This window comes from Trachurus japonicus, chromosome 16, assembly GCF_045865225.1.
Source record: "Trachurus japonicus isolate A0001 chromosome 16, Traja_1.0".
Classification (NCBI taxonomy): Eukaryota; Metazoa; Chordata; class Actinopteri; order Carangiformes; family Carangidae; genus Trachurus; species Trachurus japonicus.
Window position 1 is genome coordinate 20,730,704 of NC_140922.1, and position 22,960 is coordinate 20,753,663.

Sequence of the window (22,960 nt, forward strand, 5' to 3'; positions counted from 1 at the left end):
ATATCCTTACATAAACCGTAAGCTGAAAGGCCAGACACCCAGGGGAATTTAATGTAAAATGAGGGACATTATCAGACTTCATTTATTTCTATCTAACGGCAATACAGGCTTAATACAAGCTATTTTGCCTCAACATTTCCACGCTGTATGGACATGGGCAAGGACAGGCGGAACCGTGGTTGATCTGGGAGGAAGCATGCTTGACATTAGATTTATTATCATTAAATCATATCTCACGGCTATCTGGCTTTGTAACGCAAGGGGATTTATTTGTACGTCTACACAATCTATGGAAAAGGAATAAGACCGAGGGAAAGATGGCTGTAAGCTGAGCTGCATGGAAGATTTACAAGACAGTTGCTTAACATGTTAAAAATATTTATGTATGAGGACTATCAGATGCCATATAATATGACAGGATTAGTTTTGACACATTTTATGATGAAAATATAGTGACATAGGGAAGGTTATCGATAAGTTAGTTGATATTTTACTCGACTGGGGATGGAAAACATGAGATTATATAGCGGTAACAAATGTGGCATACCAGCGCAGAGTAATCATATTTAACAGTAGCAATTTATTTGTCCTTTATAAATGCAAAAACTAAAAATAAATGTAGAAATCTGAAACAACAGCACATTTTTTAGAGGTCTTCAGGGGGTCTGGGGGCTGTGACTGCAGCCATGTTTCATCCTTAGCCCTAACTTTGGAGTGGACAGAGGCTTTGTCCCTGAAGACGAAGCTACGCAGTGGCTCAGACCGGATTAAGAGGTCTAATAACTGGTGAGACAATACAGTACGTTTAGAGTGGTACTTGACACAAAATCTGCTCACTGAAAATGAAAAACTCAATATACCCAAGAAACATGCATGCAGAGAGACAGTTTCGCTGAAGGTAGAAACTGATACAGTTTGTGTCACTTCACAACTTGCAATGAAAATCCTATTTTAGTCGTCTCTTTGTGTCTGTCCTTCAAGGTTTTTGGTAGTGGTGTTTAATGGGGCAGCATAATTGGAAACAGACATGGCTTGATTGGAAAACCTGACATTTGAAGGGAAATTATTCAGCTCTATCAAAAAACTCAACTTTAATGGATCAACATGTTAACAAAAAAACATTCAAAGCAGTGAGATCAAAAAGACACAAAAGAATGAAGTGTTCAGTGGCATCTTTAAGATGGAGCAGCTCAGCACAGCAGGTGTGTGCGCCTCAATTCCTGTGGGAATCTTACTTGAGCAGAGAGCATGTTCACAAATACTAAGTGTCTAATTTAGATGCAGACGTGTTTATTATTAAGATATTCTCTGATAACTTTGCTCAATTTACATTCCCTGTTTGTGTTAGGTGTGCTTCTCCATTCACTTACATGCAATGTGTGTTCCTTATGTACTATGATTAGTGTAGCTCTGTGAGTGTGTGTGTTTGAGTGTGTGGGAGGCAAAGACCCATGCCTGCCACAGTGAAAACGTGATCTCCCCCATATCCTTTTAATTAATGTGGAACATTTAACAACTGCAACACAGGTACAAACTGCTCGAGAGGTATAAAGTCACACTTGGCTGAGCTAAAGCTTTCTTAAATGACAGTGTGACATCAGCTAAAAATGCTTTGACCAACATGTTAACCATATTCACTACGCTACCAACGGTCTAACATCATGACAGCAGAAAAACATGGTGACAGATGTTGTCATGGGGTTGTCAGTTTCAGAAGGACATCTTAATGTAAGAACTCAAATAAACACACTCTCACACACACATGCACACAGTTGTCACAAGGATCTCATTATCATAAGCATGCCTGAAGAGAAGCAACTTCAGTGTGGTGTCCGACATTAACCTCATAATGTATGGGACCATATACACACTCACACACATATAGTTTGAGTATATACACGCACACACAGTTGAGGAGATTTATCTCTGACTTCAGAATTCAATCTCTCTCTCTCTCTCCTTCTCTCTCACTTTCTCATATACGCATACAGTACATACAGACACACACACACACTCACAATGTAATCAGGATCACTTGAGCTGTCCTCATCCACTAGATAGCTGACAAGAGGCGTTCATCTAGAGGAGACAACTAACTCATCAGAGCCATAAAGAGAAACTACTTTTGATGTCAAGTGAAAGCTTCCCGTTTTGAGGTGAATGAGGCTGAACATTAAGTGTTCTTGCCATTATGAAATAGGCTGATGAAATAATTCACTGTACTGCAATAAAAAAATCAAAAACCCTTATTCTAAGAGGAAAACTGAGTCAGAAGGTAAAACAGAAAGAAATGCAAAACAGGGAAATCAGTGAGAGATGTCTTACCTCGTGGTCGTAGGGATTGTAAGAGTGGAAGAGTTGTGACAGCTCTTTAGTCCTCTGCTTTTTCTGTAAAGACAAAGAATGAAAGAAACACAGAAAAAAATAAAGGTTTAAAAGCCATCCATAGAGTATGTATGTAAAACACAGCTAAAAATACCTTGACTAAGAATGTTCATAGTCAAATCTGATTCGTCAGATTTTGCCTTTAGTCGACTAATTGTCGAATCATGTTGTTTTGTCCCTCATTGATTCATGATCTTGTTTGCGTCTTTTTCCACTCCAAAGAAAGAAAAACTAAAAGATCCAAATAAACAAATTTAAATCTTCAGTTTGCCTAAGATAACAACAACAACAACAACAGGACATTCTCCATCCATCCTTTTCCTTATTTCACTCATTAGGCTTGCCTGGACCCTGTGGATCTGTAAACTTAGTTTTTAAAACAACATATTATATCTACACCATGCTCTACTTCTAGGCAGTTGTATTCAAGTGGAGACAAATGAATCACCTGTCAGTTGTTATATTCATGCACTTAAGTTATAAGTATAAAATATTTGCTGAAATACTTTGCACATTATGCACATTTTTCTTTTACTTTTCCACACACTTTCGTTTCCTCTTTTGCTTGTCTCACAGATAACAAAAGATGACATATGCTATGAATATGGACATACAGTTCATCTTCACTCATGTTAACTTATTGGATCACTTAAACAGAAGGAAGGAATTACCATGGCTGCGAACAATGCCCACAGTAATTCATTAAGCCTATAAAATATAGAATGAACAGACGGGGGAAAAAATTTATTTGCCCACCAGCTGGGGCAGAAAATATTTCTCATTTTATTCCAGCTCAAAGTCTGGCCTTAACCTTGCATGTCCTTAATGTATAATGAGATGCACAAGCGTGAGACATGACTGTTTGATGTGTGGCAGTTGTTAATGCAATCAGTTACATGGAGCCGACGCAGTTACAAAGAGCGCTAATTAGCTCGCTGATTAGGCCATGTCTGGCTAAGGGGGAAGGATATATGTATATGCTACGGTAGCTAAAGGGAGTATGCATTCATTGCCATTCTCTCTCCTCTAACCTGCCTCTGTCTTTTTCACTGTTAGTATGTAAAGGGCTGGATTCAATGCCCTTAGGCCAGATTCGTGCATATGGTGCAGACAACCTAGTCATTCTGCTATCACACACAGGCATCATTATAGCATGACAGACACTGCTTCAGGACAGAGGAAGAAAGCTTGAGGATGGTGCAAAGAGAGGATGCAGAGAAGGGGGAAAGCACAATCTATTAATATGTATGGTGAAGTTTATAAAGATGGACCAAGGTTCAAAGTTAGCACGCAACAGTGAGTTGTAGAAAAAAAAGACATGGCAAGAAAACAAAAAAACTGGAGGGAACTGGAAGGAAGGTGAAAGTAGCAGGGTTGAAGTGTTTAGAGGTGGCCATTGTACTCTTTGCCCTCGGCCAACTACCGGTTTGACTATCTCTGTCTTCCTCTGCCTCTAGTGAGGCTCATCCTTTCATCATTGAACCTCTCATACCCTTCTCTCTGTTCATTTCATCACTGCATCTCCTATCTTCTTTTGCTTCCCCTTCCTCTATATCTACCTTTCTCTTACTCATTCTGTGCTCACCCAGGGCTCTTTGCAATCCTGTAATCACTGGCCCTGTCCATCTACCATCCTGAGTCCTTCTCGCTCTCTCTGCCAAAGGGCTCTCCACCATCGCCAAATCCCGTTTTCTTTTGTTTTCTTTGGCTTTCCACATATCCCTCAATGCTTCCCCTCTCCCTCGATCCCTGTGTTTTTCTTCAGTGAGGGAAAACTCATACTAATCACTCTGTCTCCTCTCTCTTACCCATCCTCCCCCCTATAAGTCTGTCCCTCTACAATCTCTCATTCTCACTTTCCCTCTGCCTGGAGCACCTCAGGTGAGAGCAAACCTCTAATCATTGCTTCTCAACACCATTCTCTCTCTTCATGCCCTCCCTTCATCGCTCTCACCATCATTCCCTATTCAGTGATGCTCAACTGTATGCGAGTGTGTGTGTGGGCTTGGTTTACTACATTTGTGGGGTCTGAAGAAAAAAAAAAAACACGAGCCCACTAGACTTGTGGTGTCTGAGAGCCAAAGAGCTGGACCCCACAAGTTTGACTAGCTGTTTTAGTCTTAGGTCTTGGTTGCATGGGCTAGGTTGGAATTAGATTACCGGTAGGCATTTGTTTGTGATATCTAAGGGTACGGTCAAAGATGGGTGCCCACAAATCTGTTTTTGTGGGATTGTAAAAAAAAAAAAAAATGTAACTGCAGGTAAGGATTTCTCATCTCCCCAATGGGGTCCCAACAGAATTTATCCAGTTCAATAGCACACACACAGACTCACATGCATTCCTGTAAAAAATACACACCACAGGCACAACTATCAAAACATGCTCAATGACTCACACAAACATACCATAAACAAAAAAGGTGTGAAACAATGCCGAATACAAACGCAAGGAAATGAGACAACTTAAAGAGAGAATCAATAGAAGACAGAAAACACAACTAGTGTATATAAGATATAAAATGGTGAGAGAAAGCAACCTGTAGATTAACTCCTAATCTCCTTCTGTAACAGGTCTTAAAAAGGGGGAAACCACTTGTAATCCTTGAGTAGTGTAGTTTTCTAAAGCGAGAGCTAAGAGGAAGAGGTAGAGACATTTGTGATAGTGAGATCCTCAGTTTAAAATCCCTAGACTAGTGTGAAAAAAAAAAGATGTTGAAAGAGCGAACATCCTCATTATCCAACAACACCTGCTGTCTGGGTGCCTTTGAGCAAAAACTACACCCTGAGTTGCACCTGGGGAACTATAAAGTATAGCCACTAGCGGCAGTCCTGCACTTATGAGGTGGAGATGTGAAAACTTCACTGCATGAACCAAGAAGTTGAAACAGAAAACACATTCTCTGTAAGAGTGTCCAACATTGTGCGCACGATACCAGTATAGTCGTATAACAGTATAGAAATCAAAAAACAATCGGGGCGTCGTAAGGCTCACTGGGTTGAGCAGGCGCCCCATATACAGAGGCTATAGTCCTTGCTGGTTCAAATCCCCAGGTGGCCCTTTGCTGCATGTCATTACCCCTCTCTGTCTTTCCTGTCTCTCTCTGACTATTCTATCAATTAAAAGGCATAAACCCCCCAAAAATACTTAAAAAAAAGAAATCAGCAATCAATGAAAGCGTTCACTTGTGTGAACAAACCAGAGCTTGCTTCTAATCTATATTGAAGACAGTGCAGTAGTTTCACAAGCTATGGCCGCTCTGTTAAATGTCAAAGGTTCTGGTAGTCCACTCAGTGTCACCTTCCCTATTCTATTGTATCTTTAATTTTAAGAGCTGCATTAATGTGTCTGTGTACAGGAGTGTGTGTATGTGTTTGCTTGCTTGTGTGTGTGGTCCATCAACCAGAGAAGTTAATCTAGCATGCCGTTGAGGTTGTGTTAGTGACAGCCCAGCAAGTGCAAAGCCACTGTGTGCGTGTGTGTCTGTGGACCTGTCAACGTGGTGATGATGAACGATGGTAGTTACAATGACGTCCATCTGTTGTTGCCGCCAGAGACGAATGCGGCGTCTAAGGGGAAGTGACATTACATGGATGTATACACTTGTACTCGTACACAGCCTCCAAATACACACAGGACCGGTGTAGACAGAGGCGCATGGACAGAAACTTACACACTTAACCATAGAACTATTTTATGCAAATATCTACACAAGACAGGAAGCTCTGAGGCAAGATGTTCAATTCTATAGAGCAATTACCCTGACTAGGAGATAATTGTTGCAAGAGTGGGCACTTTTTAAAAGTAATATTTCAGTCAAAAGTATGAAAGAGTGGTGAGAAAAAGAAAGACAAATATACCATACGTGCATACCAACACAGTCAACACTAACGCTTGGTTCAGTGTCCATCTCAAAGAGGCATGTGTGTGTGTTTGTTTTTACTACATTCATGGGAAATGTGAGTCCTTTATACCTGTGGGGTCCATTGTGTTTTGTGTGTGATTGTGTGTGTGTGTGTGTGTGTGTGATTGTGTGTGTGTGTGTGTGATTGTGTGTGTGTGTGTGTGTGTGTGTCAGTATGCCCATGTGTGAGTATGTTGTGGGGCAAGGTAACAGTGATCTTGCCCTAGCTGGTATTGTATGAGCTTCCGGCCCACCAGTATGTTCCCATTTGTCTTCCCCTAATGGCAGACAGATGTCAGTGCTATAGAGATCTCACCCAGGGCATGTGTATGTGTGTCTATGTGTGTTACATGTACATTACTCAAAGAAAAACCTTAGGCATAATATGAGTGTGCCTCTGTCTTTGTGTCCAAAGGATTAACACTTCCTAAAGCATCATGATGAGTCTGGTCACACTCGATCTGAATTTGTATGACCTTTGTTTCTCTACAGAGGTCACTACAGTATATACATAACGTGTTCCACAGCTACTGTACATTACGTTAACTTGTCAGATCCACTGCATCTTCTGTTAACTAAGGTGAAGACAAGACTTCCAGTTTAAATTGTTAACAGAGACAGAGAGAGAAAGACATAGGATTTTGCTTACTTATTAACTTCATGTATGTTCAAATCTGTTGCGAATGGACACAGAGATATGACAACTATGTTCACCCAGCACTAACAAAATGCCTTTCATGTGTCTTTGAATGTAATCATGTTGCATCAGAAGAGACTATGTCATTGACCAATATTCATGTCAGTAAACTAGTTACATATAATGGCCACTGTCATTGTCTCACCAACTGAACACCAACTCTTGTTAAAAAATACATCTAGTTGATTGAATGAAATTGAGAGATAATTTCATGAAACAACCTTTTTTAAGATTTTGAAAATATATTAGTTAGTGCATGTCATTTTCTTTTTTCTTTTTTTTGGGGGGGATGTTTTTATTTTTTATTTTTTTAAGGATTTCACGGCAAGGTGTCCAAATGGTAAACATTTTGTATGATCACCTACTGTATTATGTATTATCTTTCTACAGCATCAAGTACATTTCCCATCAGGGATCAGTAAAGTTCCTCTTTGATCAAATCTGTTCATGTAAGTGTGTGTTAGAGATTTTAATACCTACACCCTGTGGAATATACTTGCTGCCAGGCCCTACCGCTAGTTAAACAGTAGAATGAACAGCACACCGATGACATATTCAAGTAAATAATGTGCTTGGATGTGGCGAGCAAAAACTGTGATCATTAAAATGCAATGTGTTACCCCTTCCATTATTAGTAGACCAGGCCCTCATTAATCAAGTGCAGACCTACCTGGTCCCAGACAGCAACTTAACCATTAACTCAGCCTTAATACCTGTTAGACTGCCTTTAGTCAAGCATTATTATCTCCCCTGATATGTGGTTGAGAGAGCAAGTGTCTGCATTTGAGACAATGAGAGGGAGAAAAGCATGGATGCTTGTGTCTCTGTGTGTGTCTATGCCTGTGTTTGTGTGTGTGCCCAGGCGTGGATAAATTATAGTGAAGCTAGATGATGGAGCTACTAGTGGCTGGCCAGCTGTTTCACTTTGACAGCTGCTGCACTGGTGCCTCTTGGGTAATGGAGTTCTTAACCAATTACAACCTGGGGAAATTAAAAACACTGTCCAACTAGAACAGCTAATCTTCTTCTCTATCACTTTTTTTCTATCACTCTGCAGCTGCTCCTTCTCAACTCTTCCTTACATACCAATAGACATCCCAACACACACATACGTACACACCCTCTACTCAGCAAGTCCATTTATCAAGGCTAAGTTCTAGTCACCTGGGGATGATTATGGAGATCCAAGCTAATAGCATTCACATCCCTTTATTCTCAACATGGCCCATTCCCTCTCTCCATCCCTCCATCCCTGTGGTCTCCGACTCTCTCCATCTGCCTCTGCGTGCCCCTGTGTACTGCATTCTCTCATATATCATCTATTACAATAGTTAATAAGTTAGACCTACAGATAGCACAAAACACCTGGACCTCGTTGCACCTGGACACTCACCAGCTCCATAGTGTTCTCTCTGCTTCACTGCCTGGCTCACTGAGATAAATATGTCTGTCTGTATCTCTCTATTCAAATATGTGTATTTGTCACAGCTGGAAAACAGATGCGATGCAAAGCCATATTACCTTCTGTTACATAATTTAAATAAAAATAGAAGCATATAAATTACATATAAGTCCAACTATCCACTACAGTTTATGTGGAATCTGTTAAGTTTTGGCTTCACCAGCAATGCTTCAGCAAAAGGGTGAAAAAAAAATACTTGGCAACACAAACTTAATTACTATTTGTCAGTTAACTCACTGATTTGACTTTTTAAATCAGATATCATTTTTGTATTTTAACAATTCCACTGCAAGACAAGAGGCCACTATTAGTTTTATTTTTATTTTATGTTTCTTTCTCTAATGATGAATATTCTTTGAATGCAGGAAAACAAGCTGAGAAATACACATGTAAAACTAAGAAAATTCTAAATATCTTCTTAAAATACATATTGTGGTCAACGTTTTTATCAGACCACTCCTAAACCACAGCCAAACTGCACAAATGGCATCCCTGGAAGCTGCCACAATTAAGTATGCACTTATGGTGGCCAGTTGAACTTATGGTGCCCAGGGCCCACAATGGCCATACCCCTATAGCTGTTTCTTTTTGTCTCGCTTTACCACCTTCATCCATCTCCCTTTCCCTTTCAGCTCTTCTCCCTACCCTGCCTCTTTCCTTACCTTCTCTCTCTTTCTCTCAGAGGCCTCCCTCTGTCTCTGCTTCCTACTCCATCTAGTTCTTCATCCATGCCTCCTGTGGCTATTCAACACAGTTGTGTTCCAGACAAGCCATCTGGTGCACTTTATTAATGACTCACCCTACATGGCCTAGACATCGCCTAGCTGCCACCACTCAGTGTGCATGTATGTGTGTGTTTGTCTGTCTATGTGCCTGTTCCTGTGTGTGTGTGTGTGTGTGTGTGTGTGTGTGTGTGTGTGTGTAAGAACAGGTGCGCATGGTTGTGTGCAGCTCTAACCACCAAAGCAGGTGTGCAGGTTACAGGGATCCTAACATATTATTCTGACTCACTCTCACCTTTTGCTATTCTGTCAGGCTCACAATTAAGTCAAATTCAAACATTTAAATGCCCCAGTGAAAACTGCTCTTGGAGATGCAGGATGACAGTGAAGTGAATACAGAGGTCTATAACTGTTAAAATGATGCAAGCCACCTCCTTAATGACTATGTGTGACCAATAATTGACTTCACAATATTTAATTGATCATTTAGCACAAAGCAATAAAACCAGCTACTGAAATAATGTCATATGTAAAAATAAAAAAGAGAGAGAGAGAGAGAGACATGGCAATAAAAACTTTCCACAGAAACCAACAAAGTGCCACAATCTCAATCTCAGAGCCGCCCGCAGGATGAAGTCTTGGATAGCTGCACGCTGACATCCAACCGCTGACAATAAATGTCGGATGAGACAGATGGAGGAGGAAGACAGGAGAGGGGGGAAAAAAGATAAGAAGAAGAGAGGCAGCGATGTGGTTGTCTGGGGATTGATCCCTCTAAGACACACTCAGCTTCTCCTCAGAGAGTGAAGACAGGAATAAGGGAGGAGGGGAAAAAGAGAATGACTTATGAAGACGCTCCACTTGAAAGAGATGTGTCAACACTTTGATGGTAAAGAGTGAGGAGGGAGTGCAAATGCAAAAAAGAGACAGGACATGCAGTATAGGGTACATCATACTGTAGGAGGTCAAAGGAAAGTAGAGACAAAGGTCGGAACAAGTAGCAAGAATGCCACAGTATAGATTCAAAGTTAGTAAGTAAGTTAGCAACTGTCTAGTTACTGGCTGTGTTCGAAATCACCCCCTATCACGGATGTAGTGCACTATATAGTGTGTTCGCCATTTTGTAGTGTTGTTCGAATTCTCCGCAATTAATTTAATCCACTATGTAGTGGATGACAAAACACCCACAATGCACCGCAACATTGAGTGAACAAGCGATGTACACTACTTTCTACTCCCGTATCCCACAATGCAATGCGGTCGTGTTTTGCCAGAGAAGAAGAGGAAGCTAATTAGCATGTTAGCTACGATTTATTTAGGCAATTTACCAAAAAAACTCCTCAGACATATTTGCCTTCGCTCCGTTTGCCTCGCCTGAGGAGCAGGAGTTGGGCAGCAGCATCCGAACATTAACAGGCAACATTAAATCAATCTAATTAAGAAACTGTAGTAGAATATGTAGTAAATACGATCTGACGAGCTAAGCTAATAGCCACAGAGCATAGCCACAGAGCCGCTAACGGCTCACGGTCGGGACACAAAACAGTAGTTTACCAAACCAAACTTCCGATATTTCAACAGTTTATTGTCCGAGTAACACAACCACACAGAATCACATCCTAAAATGTTCCCGCAAGGGTCTGGTTTTTCTTATTTTATTTTTTATGTGTCCGGTTTGTTTCATACATCCATGGTTTGTTTACATGATTCTCGGCGCGTCTGCTTCCGTCACAGCAACACCTGGCGCATCAGCTGACGCAACCACGTCCAGAAAATTACCGTCTAGTGTCCGAATTCTCCTCCCGTCGTTCCCTACATCGTGTACATGATGTAGTCCACTATATCATATACATGATGTAGTGGATAGGGAGTGAGTGAGTGAGTGGATGATTTCGAACACAGCCACTGTTTAGTTACTGCTGAACAGGGCTCTATTGAATTAAATAAAAACAAAGTTTACTTGACCAAAATATGTACGTACAGTATACTGTAGCTGTGCATCAATTCTATTCTGAATTTTGAGTGTAATGAACATTGGCATGATGTAAAGTTCGACTGCAAGGGCTCAAAAGGATTATCAATGTTCATTAGCAACATTGTTGTTAAATTGTGTTAAACAATTATATTATAAATGACTGCGGATCTGTAAACAATGATGTAGCTGAGAAACTTACGTGGCAAAAGGTCTCTTACACACACCTTTGCAAACGATTATGGCTTCATTAGCTGCTAATTGTTTCATTTGGCAGTGGATTGAGATAGAGAGAGGAAGAGAGAGACTATCTGTCAGGAGTTGAGTGGTTAAACAGAGGACAATAGCAGGTCCATATGAAGCAGCAACCGCCAGCAGACAATGTGTTAGTGCCTCAGGATGCACTAATGGCCTTGAAGTCTTACTGTAATTCTGAGAAATGTTGGACTTGTGATGCAATAAAAGATTAAGTCATTTTTAAAAAATTCTTAGAATCCCTAATACATACAAACTTTATGACAGAAAATAACAACCATGATAGAAAAATTCAAACTGTTCTATAAATAACAATTTGATTAAGGAGATAATGAAGCTAATATTTAACATCTCAGCTTAACTGACAGACATTTTATCATATCACAGTTGCTGTTTGTTCATCCAAATTCAGACCAGCTCAAAACGGTCTTGACTTCAAACACGTTTGGATTTTTTGGTCCTAATGAACCGCCAGCAGCAGCTTAATTAAAAAAAAGGCTTTAATATTTATGCAGTAACACCGAGAGCTTCCATATGAATACTGTATATGTCTGTCTGTCTGTCTGAAAGGGAAAGTATGTCATTGTGATTCTCACACACAGACACACTTTTGATGGCTTTCAGGATTAAAAATATTAAAATTCATACATAAGTCATGACAGAAGTGGAACGGGATTTTACACTTTCAGATGACAGGAGGCTGGCCTGTGTTTTCTCAATATACACATATGCAAATCTATGTGCACTTACAGTGCAGTATTTGCATCCATCACGGGCAGTATTATTTCTGTTGAATGTGACCCAAGTCAAGAAAGATGTAACTGAACCATAGACATTAAAAGTCCAACCCCTACCTGAGCCCAATGCAGCTAGTGTAAGCTGAGGCGCTGAGTTTGTAGGCTACTACCCTGATATGTAGTTGTTACCATGGTTACAGCTTGCCTGTTTACCCTAAGTGCACATGTGTTATTCTTAAATCACTACCAAAGACAGGGTTTTAGCTTATAGACATACATATTAGACCCTGTCATTATCAGTTTGAGGTATCCTAATCAATAGTATTTATGCTTTCTATTGTTCAGGTTCCCGAACCTGGCTATTTGGTAAATCATTCAAGCTTTTAACTATCATGGTTGGTTTTAACATTGACTTGCAGGTTAATTTAGTCCAAATCAGATGTCAGATGACTGGAAGTAAAGGACCGCCAATCTACTTGTCCACACTCACCACATGTGCTGCTACTTGTTCCATCTTGGCGGCCGGTGTACCAGGCCTGGGGTAGAACTGGTTGATGAAGAGACTGGGGAATCGGTAGCATTTCACCAAGTCTAGTGTCTCTTGGAAGTCCTCATCCGTCTCTCCGGGAAAACCACAGATTATGTCTGTAGCGATGGTTATACCTGGGACCCTAGGAGAGAGGTACAGAGAGGCTTTTAGGCCATAAAGTAAAGTTAAAAACATCTGGTGATGAGGTGCCCTTGAGAGAGGCCTAACATCTGTGTGCTTCCACATCCATTCAATCTGTACTATCAGCAGCTCATAGCATTGAGGTTTAGTTAACTCCCTGTAAAACATTTTCTCTTTCTGTATTCATAATTCAATCGGGGAGCATAATGAAGATCAACATCCTGTAATCCAATGGAATCTCTTGAGGAAAACTAATAATATGACAAAAAAACAACATCATACATTATACATTTCAGTCTAACATCCATTAACCTCGAACTACTACTAGATCAATTATCTAAAATTAGTCTGAAGCTTGTGACTCACTGACATTTTCCCATTGTTGATACGTGCCTTTGAAAAACTGTGTGAAGCACTATGGCAATTGAGAAGGGTAAAGCCGTTCCCCATGGACTCATTCGGCCAATCAAAACCTGATTAGCAACTTCTGCTGCCAATCGGTAGCTATTGATTATTGACCTGTGGCTCATTGGATTAATTGTAGGCAGTATAGGGTATGGGAATAGATGCATTGATTTGTTTTATGTATTTTGTTTGCATTGACAGCAGTTAGATGGCTTGTAAAAGAACGTCAAAGCTATGTCACCGTTGTCTGTCAGAAGACTACACATAATGGACATTTCCATTACTAAAGTATGGTGTTTTAAAATATGTTGTCAAACAATTAAAACCATTAGGCTTGATCTCAAAGACAATTACCATAAAAGCAGAAAATTAGTGATATGAAAATGTTAGAGGCTTGCTGCCCAATTGCCTGTTTTTCAGGAGGAAGTTACTGTACTGTATCTGCTATAGTTGAGTCAGACTGGACATGGTCTCCAAAACAGAAATAATTGGAAATCATTCTCTATAGAAGTGAGCCAAACCATTGATTACAGGATTTCCATCAAAGGGCTAGATGCAGTGGAAGAGGAGGGACACTGGAGCCTCTTAATGTAATGTGTAATGTGTTATATGACAAGCAGTCTGCTGCTATAAGAAGCAAGGATTTAATTAGTAACCGACAGATTTTCTTTGAAAAATCTTTGGATGGAATAAAAGAGAAAGACCACAGTGACTGATTACACTATAATTCACTTTCTTTTCACTCCATTTCATCATCATTCTTGTCACTCTCTTTCCTCTCAACAAATATAACACCTCTGAGGCTGTTATTTCATAAATGTATATGCCTGATCCTAAAGCAAAGCACAGAGCTACAGAACTTGCACAACAGAGACACAGCAACAGATTAAAGAAGTATGAATATAAAAGCATTATAAAAACAATCTATTTCCTTTCAAAAATCCATGGAAACTGTAAAACATTAAGACAGGAGATAAACATGTAAACATACACAACAGGCAAAGAAAGAGATAGACAATTCAACAAAGACATCGAGGAAAGAGTGGAAAAGACACTTTCTCTACAATCGACAAAATGATGTATCTTTAATCACATTAACTTCCTGCATCTGCAACCCCATGATAACCTCTGACCTATTGATGAGTTCCAATTGGCAGATGGTCATTAATATTAACCAATGGCCTGCAGGCCCAGGCATCCTTGACCTCTTAGATCTTCCTGACTACTGCCCTATGGAAAAGTAAAACTACATAAATTAAAAACGAACAAAAAAATCAGAGTATGGGATGGTTAAATGGCTAAATAAATGAATAATTCTCTATTTGTGATTAAAATGAACTTCTTGGATGCCCTTAAGCAGTTGTTCTAAACCCCCTTTGAGTATTTAACTCAAAATGCATGCTTTTAATCCCTTACTTTGTTAGGTAAACAAAGGACTAGCAGCCTGTGGGCTCCAACAATAATTAATCAAGCAATGTGTAATGAAAATGGGAAGATATAGTTTTTTTTTTTGGTGCTGAGGTTCCTACTGTGTCGGTGTGCACCCACAGTAGGAAACATTTATTGTAGACAAGCAGGGTTAATCCAAGACATTCTTCTCTGACAGGGAAAAAAAATCAAGTTAGAATAAACTCATATTATTTATTACTATTTAATGCTTTTATCATATAAGTATAAATGCCCATAATTTAGTCCCTTCAGCTATTTTATTAATGACAGTGGGGAGGAGGTAAATAAAATTAGAAATGTCAACAAAGAAGCAATTTTTTCTATGCTCAATAGATAACTGTGTTTTGCATCTCCGGGGCTTGTAATATCTAATTTGCTATGGCCCTTTGGTGGTAGTGGTAAGAAGGTATGTAGCGTACGTGTATGTCCTTCTCAATCTTGCAGCCGTACACAGAAAATTTACAGCACTTCTGAAGAAATGTGTAATTCAAGCCAGGGGTGCAAAGTCACACATGGAGATAGAATACAGAGAGAGAGAGAGAAAGAGAGAGAGTCAGTCAGTGTGTGAATTGGCTTTTGTGGATTTTCTTAAAGTGGAAGCTAAGAGTAAAAAAAAAAAAAACATGTGCACACAGACAGTCATTTTGACACCTCTGTCTCTCAGATGTAAGGGTGAAGGAGGTGTGATGTGTGATACTAATGAACAAGAACCACACTGATACTCTCCTTGTTAAAATGAGAGAGGAGAAATGTATCTTGTTATTGTTCACCTTTCAAAAACAGAGTGTGTGTATATGAGAAATAGAGAGAGGCCAAGAAACAGAGAGAGAGAAAGGGAGAAAATCCAGAAAGACAACAGATTAGGTTTCATCTTAACTGTCTTTTAACCGATGGAGTTAGAGGGCTATTTTTAACGGCACAACTGAATAACAGCTTTGTTTGTCTAACCTGGAATTACCTTTGTCACAAAGTACTGGACATCATTTTAATAGTGGGATAGATCAAAGTAAAGCATTGTATTTTTTTGGCCCAGCCATAACAAGCCCATCCATCCTATTTCAATGTAAAAAACAAACAAAAAAAAACACCTCTGTAACTCTTAACAGGTCCTATCCAATGCTAATTAGATGACAAATAGTTTTGAATGTTAATTTCACAAGAGAGAGAGAGAGAGTAGACATAATTTAAGTGGGTTATAGTCACATTAAAACGTTGCATATCTGAGAACGTGTATATAAAAGGGAGTTATTTATCCAAATAACTGGATGCAAAGTAACACCAAAACACTGACAGCAAGATGAGTCTCTTTGGTGTGTGGAGAGGAGATAAACAGACAGAAAGGAACAAGATCTATCAAGAGAGACATTATCTGGTATGTCAGGCCCAGAGAAAGAGCTAACATCGATAAGTATTGATTACAGAATTATATCAGAGAAAGTATTTACCAAAAAACAAAAAGGGGGTAAAAAGAGATGCTGTATGATGCAGACAGCATACTGTAGCATCCCAAGATGATGCCTAGATTCACATGAAAAAAAAACAGCAGTTAAATTTATAAATCAAATTATCCAACGCTCATCACACTTACTGCCAACCCAAATGACATCTTTAAATGCTACCTACATTTTTATAGGAGCCACATTTAATTAGCCCTAGAAAACAATCTGTTCGAATGAAAAGTAAACTAATCCCCTGTGAATATGTGATGTACATGTCTGCGTGATGGGAGAAAGGAGGAGAATGGACCAATTTTTATCAACAGCTAGCAGTCAGGCACTAACCTCATGACTAATGCTGCACTTCCTGTCGCTGCTTCAGAATACAAAGACCCTACAGCCCCTGAAGCCTCTAAATCAAAAGAGATAATAGGCCGTGCGTGTGTGCTTTGTTCCTATCATTTCTCCTCCTGCCCCATGGAGGTAAAGAGACCACATCCCTCAAGACAGTGGCCTCCATTAGCCATAGTGTGTGACCAGTCTGAGCTAGCATTTACACACAGGGACTGTGTTCATGGGAGACTAAAGTCATTTAATTAAAACTAAAGATAAGTACACAGTTAGCCCCTCATTCTACCTCAATAGGCTGAATTAAGCTTCATAAAACATCCCATTGTCTAGCACACAATTATTATCAACTCTTTGTTTGCTGAGGCCCTCACACGTCCATTCATGTGTGTGTATATGTTTCCATACACACACACAGCCATCCTCTTCATCATATATTCAAAAGATATGCATGTGTATGCAAGCGTGTTTGCACAACAGATGCCTGTGTGAGCGGCCCCCATGATAAGATGAAGGCAGGACCATTGGGACAGAAGAACCCTGAAAAACGACAGCAAGGAACAAACAGATGAAGGTGGCGTGGAGGTGTAGAGTGGAAGGCATTGGGTGGAGGGATGGAAGGATGAGAGCGGAAGAAAGACAATCTGGGAAGGTAAATATTTACCTATTCATCTGTAGGAAAGAGACCATGCTACCCATCTGTGCTGCAGCGCATGTGCTGTGTGTGTGTTCTCTGAAATGATAATGTGTGGAACACTGGGGCTGCTGTAGCGTAGGAGTCGGACAGTGAAGGGAGAGAGAGATGTGGTGGAGGGGGAGAGGGAGGGCAAGATTAAAATGGGAAAGCAATGCACTGCAGGGAGATTTGTCGTCAAATGTAAAAAGTTTGGAAAGCTCCTGGTTTGAGGAAACTCAACTAAATAAAATCACATTAACATGTAAGCTGACGGCTTTACTATAATGTCAGTGAATGTGTGTGTGTGTGTGTGTGTGTGCGGGAGACAGAGCAGCAGCAGGGGAGAGAGTGAAATTCTACTACAAGGGCTGAAGTTTGGAAATGATCGAACCATAATATATTTTGTGAATATTATATCCAAGTCAGATATAATCAGTGCTATGTGAGGATGAGTAGTGGGGTTTTCACTACGTATAATAAGGTCATCATACAGTATGCAGTGTTTCCCATTCATAGACCAATGTGTGGCGCAGCACCACAGAACCAAGACCAAGCGCCACAAACTGATTCTGCTTTTTTTTTCTATCAATGCAATATCGTTCCGTTTATTCATCTCCGCGTAGCGCCGCTTGTTTTGGCATTCTCTCTCTCACACACACACACAGAGAGAAGCGTGCATGCATAACAGCAGTGCGTGGTAAAAGCGAAACTGATACGCGTGATCCCCCCCCATCGATCCGCCCGTCGGACGATCCGCTACCGCCACAGTCTCCTTGTTAATCTGTGGGTAACAGTGAGTATGTGTCCATTAATATCTCTTTGACTTATGATTTTTAGGTCTTAATATGAATCTTTTTAAAGGCCACCTTAAGACTGCCTCTCCAAGCTACATCGATGCATCTCAAAACTGTTAAACTCTGTTACTTGTGCGTCAGCTGCTACTAGGTCACACTTGAAAAAGTCTTTTGAAAAGGGAGGCAAGCTTTAAAAAAAAGAGAAAAGAAATCAAGATTCCTTTATGCAACAGATCTTGACGATGATGAACTTGACCCCCAAGAGTCTGTGAGATATTCTTAAAACAAAAGAACATCTGCCATCGCGTTGACTCATTTACCTCATCAAATTCTTTCCAAACATACAGTATACACATCAGCGCAGTCTCAAAGGTCATCCGTGTCTTCGATCGCAGTGATTCACTGAGATTAAACCTCTTTTGAAGATGTGATCAAAACATCAGGAACATAGAATCATCACATGTCATATGCTCAACGTTTACCATTGCTACTGCCTAAAATACATTTCACAGAAAATTTTCATTAGCGTTCAATACGCGATTGTCATTTGGATGGTGTTATCCAGGTCGTATTTCTTGGTTTGCCGTCTTGATTCTCTTTAGCATGGCTTGTTTTTTACAGAGTTGGATTGCTTCCCTCACGCTTTTCTTAGCTTCTCCTTCTTGTTCTTCATTGCTCTGAGGCTGCTCTACATTTTCACATCCATTCATTACTGTATAATAAAACAAAACAAACCACATCTCATGTACGCTGTATTTCACATCTGAGAGAAAACAATGCCATCCTTAAAAAAGGTGAAACAGAGGAGAACCTATGGGGGGAAGAGTAGGGACACTTGTGAGGAGTGTGAGTAATCACTCAGACACTTAAGTGTTTGATTTAGCCGTGGCAGCTGGAGGTAATGGCACTGTCATGTAGCAGCTCAATTTACAGGGTAGGGGGGGAGGAGAGAGAGGGGGAGGTCTTCTTGGTGATCGCTCACTTTTCCTCACCCATTTCCACCATCAGGGATAAAGGGGGGGGCACTGTCAGAACTGGTTGAAGAGGTGCCAGGTGACTGGCCAGATAACAGCAGGATTTCAGACAGATTAAAGCTGACCAGCCAAACAATGGTTCCCTCTGTGGCTCTAATGCAGACTTCAATGACTGTAAAATGACTTTAGATTCCTAATTGACAGCTACCATGACCTAAAAACCTGATTACATCTGACAACAGAATTGAATGGAGGTAATGTTGTCTTCTAATTCTATTTGTTTGTTTGTGTGTAAAATGCTGATGTCTGAAAGTTTTTTTTTTTTCCAAGAATTTGACCACTTAGTGAGAGGTTTAATGAAACCAGCATAACTCAAGCCCAGCTTCATGAAACTCATCATGTTAAAAAAGTTTTGGAGAAAATAGTATAGGTTTAGAAAGTTTACTGTTCATGAGCACGGATGTTCTGACTGACTAAAAAGTCTGCAGTTTCCATCATAGATGAAAAACAGCTTAAAAGAAGAAACTAATGTTCTAAGACAAGTTGGCAGTTGGATTCTGGCAGTTTGCTTTCAGGTAATTCAACGCCCGAAGGACACAAAAGAAGAAAAAGCTGAGTGCAGTATGCTTGAGAGTGGAGAGGTGACAGAAAAATGATTGGTTAAGAGACAGCAGGTGATGGCTTCAGTTGGCCTGCAAGGAGCTGTCAAACTGTCAGAAAGACTTCGCTCATTCTTTCCTCAAATCCTTGTTTTCTCTCCGTCTATCTTGGGGGTTTGGAAAATGAATTGTGGAATTACCCTTTTTTTTTTGGTGATAATCTTGCACATGCAAAAAAAAAAAAAACCCAAAAACCCAAGCTGTGACATTATCCTTGACTTTACCTCATCACATTTGCTCTCACATACTTTATCATCTTCTTCCTTTAATTAATATTTCTCTGTTATTTATCTGATGGACAGAGTTCAGGTTTGAATATTTGAGGAATTAAAAAGACATTAAAAAAATGTGAGTTGTTCTTTCAACTGTGTTTGTTCAGTCAAAGTTTATAATTCTTTCCATTACCTGTTTAACATGCTGGCTACGTCACTGGTTTGCTGAGTGAATACAGAATCATTTGTCTTGAACCCGGAGGTGCACAAACTCTTTTACTCTTTCAGTGTGATCATTTGTAAAGATTGAGGTAGCTTCTCTGGAATGAATGGAGAGCCGGGTAAATAATGATCCCACCGGAGTCATCAGTAAACTTTATCATTTAATGAAACAGCCTGAACACACCAGAGCAGAACTGTGGTTCAATTTAACACACACAGTTACACATGCAGACACACACATACTTCATTAGCCTTGGTGAAGGAGAGGAAGAACACACGCATACACATTTCATTAGTCTGTGGGAGGAGTAATAAGAGCGCACAGACACCACAAAACTATCCACTCACTCATTTACACAGTTATTTTATACGCACACACGCATATGCATGCCTACGGAGGGCTGCAGCGCAAAGGCATGACACTCGCGACTGTCTAGCCAGGCGTTAAATGGACTCTTTTTGCACTTTATTTCAATTTAATCCAACCTTCATTGACATACCCACGGTATGTGACTCATTATTCCATCCTGGTGTGCTGACCTGACCTGCGCAGATATGGATAACATCAAAGCCGTGGATAAACGCTGCACATAAAAGCCTTACCTGAATCAAATGAATGGTAGGCATAATTTAAGTGCAAGCTTTTTTCATGCTCTCGCTATCAAGCTGCTCACCCAGAGTAAGCCAGAAATATTGTTAATGACACAAACTGCTGAAACAAGTAACTACGCACATCTTTTTGTACAGAGGGAGACATGAGCAGATGTTCAGAAATGCTAAAAAGATTAGTAATTAAAAGTGACATTTTCAAAGAGAGGAAAAACTACCTCTGAAAAATTGATGTTAAAGGGACCATTAAGATAATCCTTAGGCCAAAAGCTACCAGTGTTGAAAATGCTTCTTAGGTAAGGGTCAGTTGTTAACCAGTGTGCACAGATCAGCAGCGTGTGAAAAGAGGCTTGGGCTGACATGCAGAAGCTTCTCCAAACTAATTTAACTTGCAGGTTAGCTGGCTAGCAAGTCAAGTATGAGCAATCCTAGCAATGCAAACACACTCTTTCACATGACATTCACAGTTAGACCTATTAAGAGAAAATTAAATCAAAGACATGAAACACTGAGGGCAGTATCAACTGTCAGTGAGCGTGAACACTGCGTTATATAAAAAATATAGAGACTTTTGATTAATGCTGAAGTTGGTTGTTATTATGTGAGCCAGGTAATTAACTGACTAATTATTTTTGACTAACTAATGATTTTATGAATCATTAAGCTGATAGTCGCACAAGCCCAAGAGCAGCATCATCTGGGCTTTTCTTGAGGGTGAAGGAGAACCTGTCAGAGAAAATCAGTCAGTGTGATTTCTCCAGTAAGATGAGCAGCATCAGCAGGACACAAAGAAGTGTGAATTCATTTTCTTCACTTTACTATAATATACTTTACTGATATTGCAAACAAATCTATCATACAAATTGCTACATTTAATTTTAATTCATTTTTACTAATCATCAAAAAATATATTTTTTGTCAAATGAAGAAAGTAATGATGATCAAAAGTATGATTGATAAAAATTACAGACATTAACTATGTATCCATTCCCATTCACAACACCTCTTTGATGGCCTTTAACAGTCAATAATATATCATGAAAGAGTATGGTAAAGCCCATACACAAAAAGCAATGTGTTTTCCTCTCACACTCTGAGAGCTTCTTGTTACACAACTGGCAAAGCTTCATATAAAACCTGCGGAAGATGTAACAGTAGAAGAACTGAAATGAGAAGGAGTAAGACTGCATTCCTCAGGGTTTAATAGCTTAACACTGCTAAACATTACTTAACCTTCAAGCTCAGTATTTTGGCGGCAGATTTCCCTCCCCGGAGACAACAGTTTACAGCAATTTAGAAACACACACAAACACGAGAGTGGTAACGCAACGGAGTGTGCTGCCAGTGAAAATCCACTCGCGGCTGGAGTAACTCTTGCATAATGGTAAAGTCAGAAAACACTCAGTGTCAGTCAAACACACACGCACATGTCTACTCTCGACAGAGACGATATTATAGTCCGTCGACTGTGAGTGAAACTGTGTGGGTGAAAATAAGCTCTCAAAGGTAGGCTTAGTCATCCAGCAGGAGAAATATGATATATGAGAGAGAGACAGAGACGAAGAGTGAGAGCGAGACAGAGAGGTGAGTCAGGCTGAAAAACATGACTGTGTCAGGATCTGTTGACCTTGCGTGTGCTTTTGTGTGAACACTGGGAAGGTGCGAGTACACAGAAAGTTAGCACTTTGCTGCCCTGTCACTGACTTTCCATTATGTTTGAGAGGTTGTTTACATGTTCACACTGTACCGGCACGCTACTACTGTATACCACTAGTGATGCGTCACTGTGAAAACACAGGTGTTAGCAGTCTATCTATTCTCAGTGTGTGTGGCCAACATCTCACTTCTCCTCTCTCCCACTGTTACTTTTAAAAATGTATTATTTATAGTTGCTAGTTAGATTCCCCCAAAAGTAACTGAGTTAGTAACTGAATTACTACATTACAAAAGCAACTAATTACCAGCAAAACAAACTATTGTGTTGCTTTTTTATAATATGCTCAAATATGTCAAATTACTTGGACTTGCCACCATAACCCTAACCTCCCGTTTGCCTGGAACTAACCAACTCTGGCATGTTCCGCGACGGCTGCGTCACGTAGTATGCCTGTGTGAATGAATACTGAGTGAGTTGGTTAGTTCCACATAAACAGCGTGTTGATGGACTGAAAAAAAGTTGTGTATATAGTGTACATTTCAAAGGGTGTATTATTTTGTCACGGGACTTGTTGAGTCAAGTAACGGCACGTTTTATTGTAATAACGGTAACAGTGTTATAACGGGGGAGACAGTAACTTTTTTGATTACTTGTTACTGAAAAAAGTAGCGCTGTTGGTAACACCGTTAACTCTGTTATTCCAATCATTGCTTACTA

The 22,960-nt window shown here is 40.0% G+C and overlaps 1 protein-coding gene across 1 annotated transcript in view; it reads right to left on the reverse strand.

The window, feature by feature from the left end:
* The window catches only part of cdkal1 (CDK5 regulatory subunit associated protein 1-like 1), a 238,762-nt gene that overhangs the window by 50,358 nt on the left and 165,444 nt on the right, over positions 1 to 22,960 (reverse strand). Inside the window, exons 11-12 of the mRNA XM_085802473.1 lie at positions 12,623 to 12,803; positions 2,326 to 2,388 (exon numbers count right to left, since the gene is read on the reverse strand). Of these exons, the coding sequence (XP_085658599.1) occupies positions 2,326 to 2,388; positions 12,623 to 12,803 (244 nt within the window). The remainder of the gene's footprint in view (positions 1 to 2,325; positions 2,389 to 12,622; positions 12,804 to 22,960) is intronic.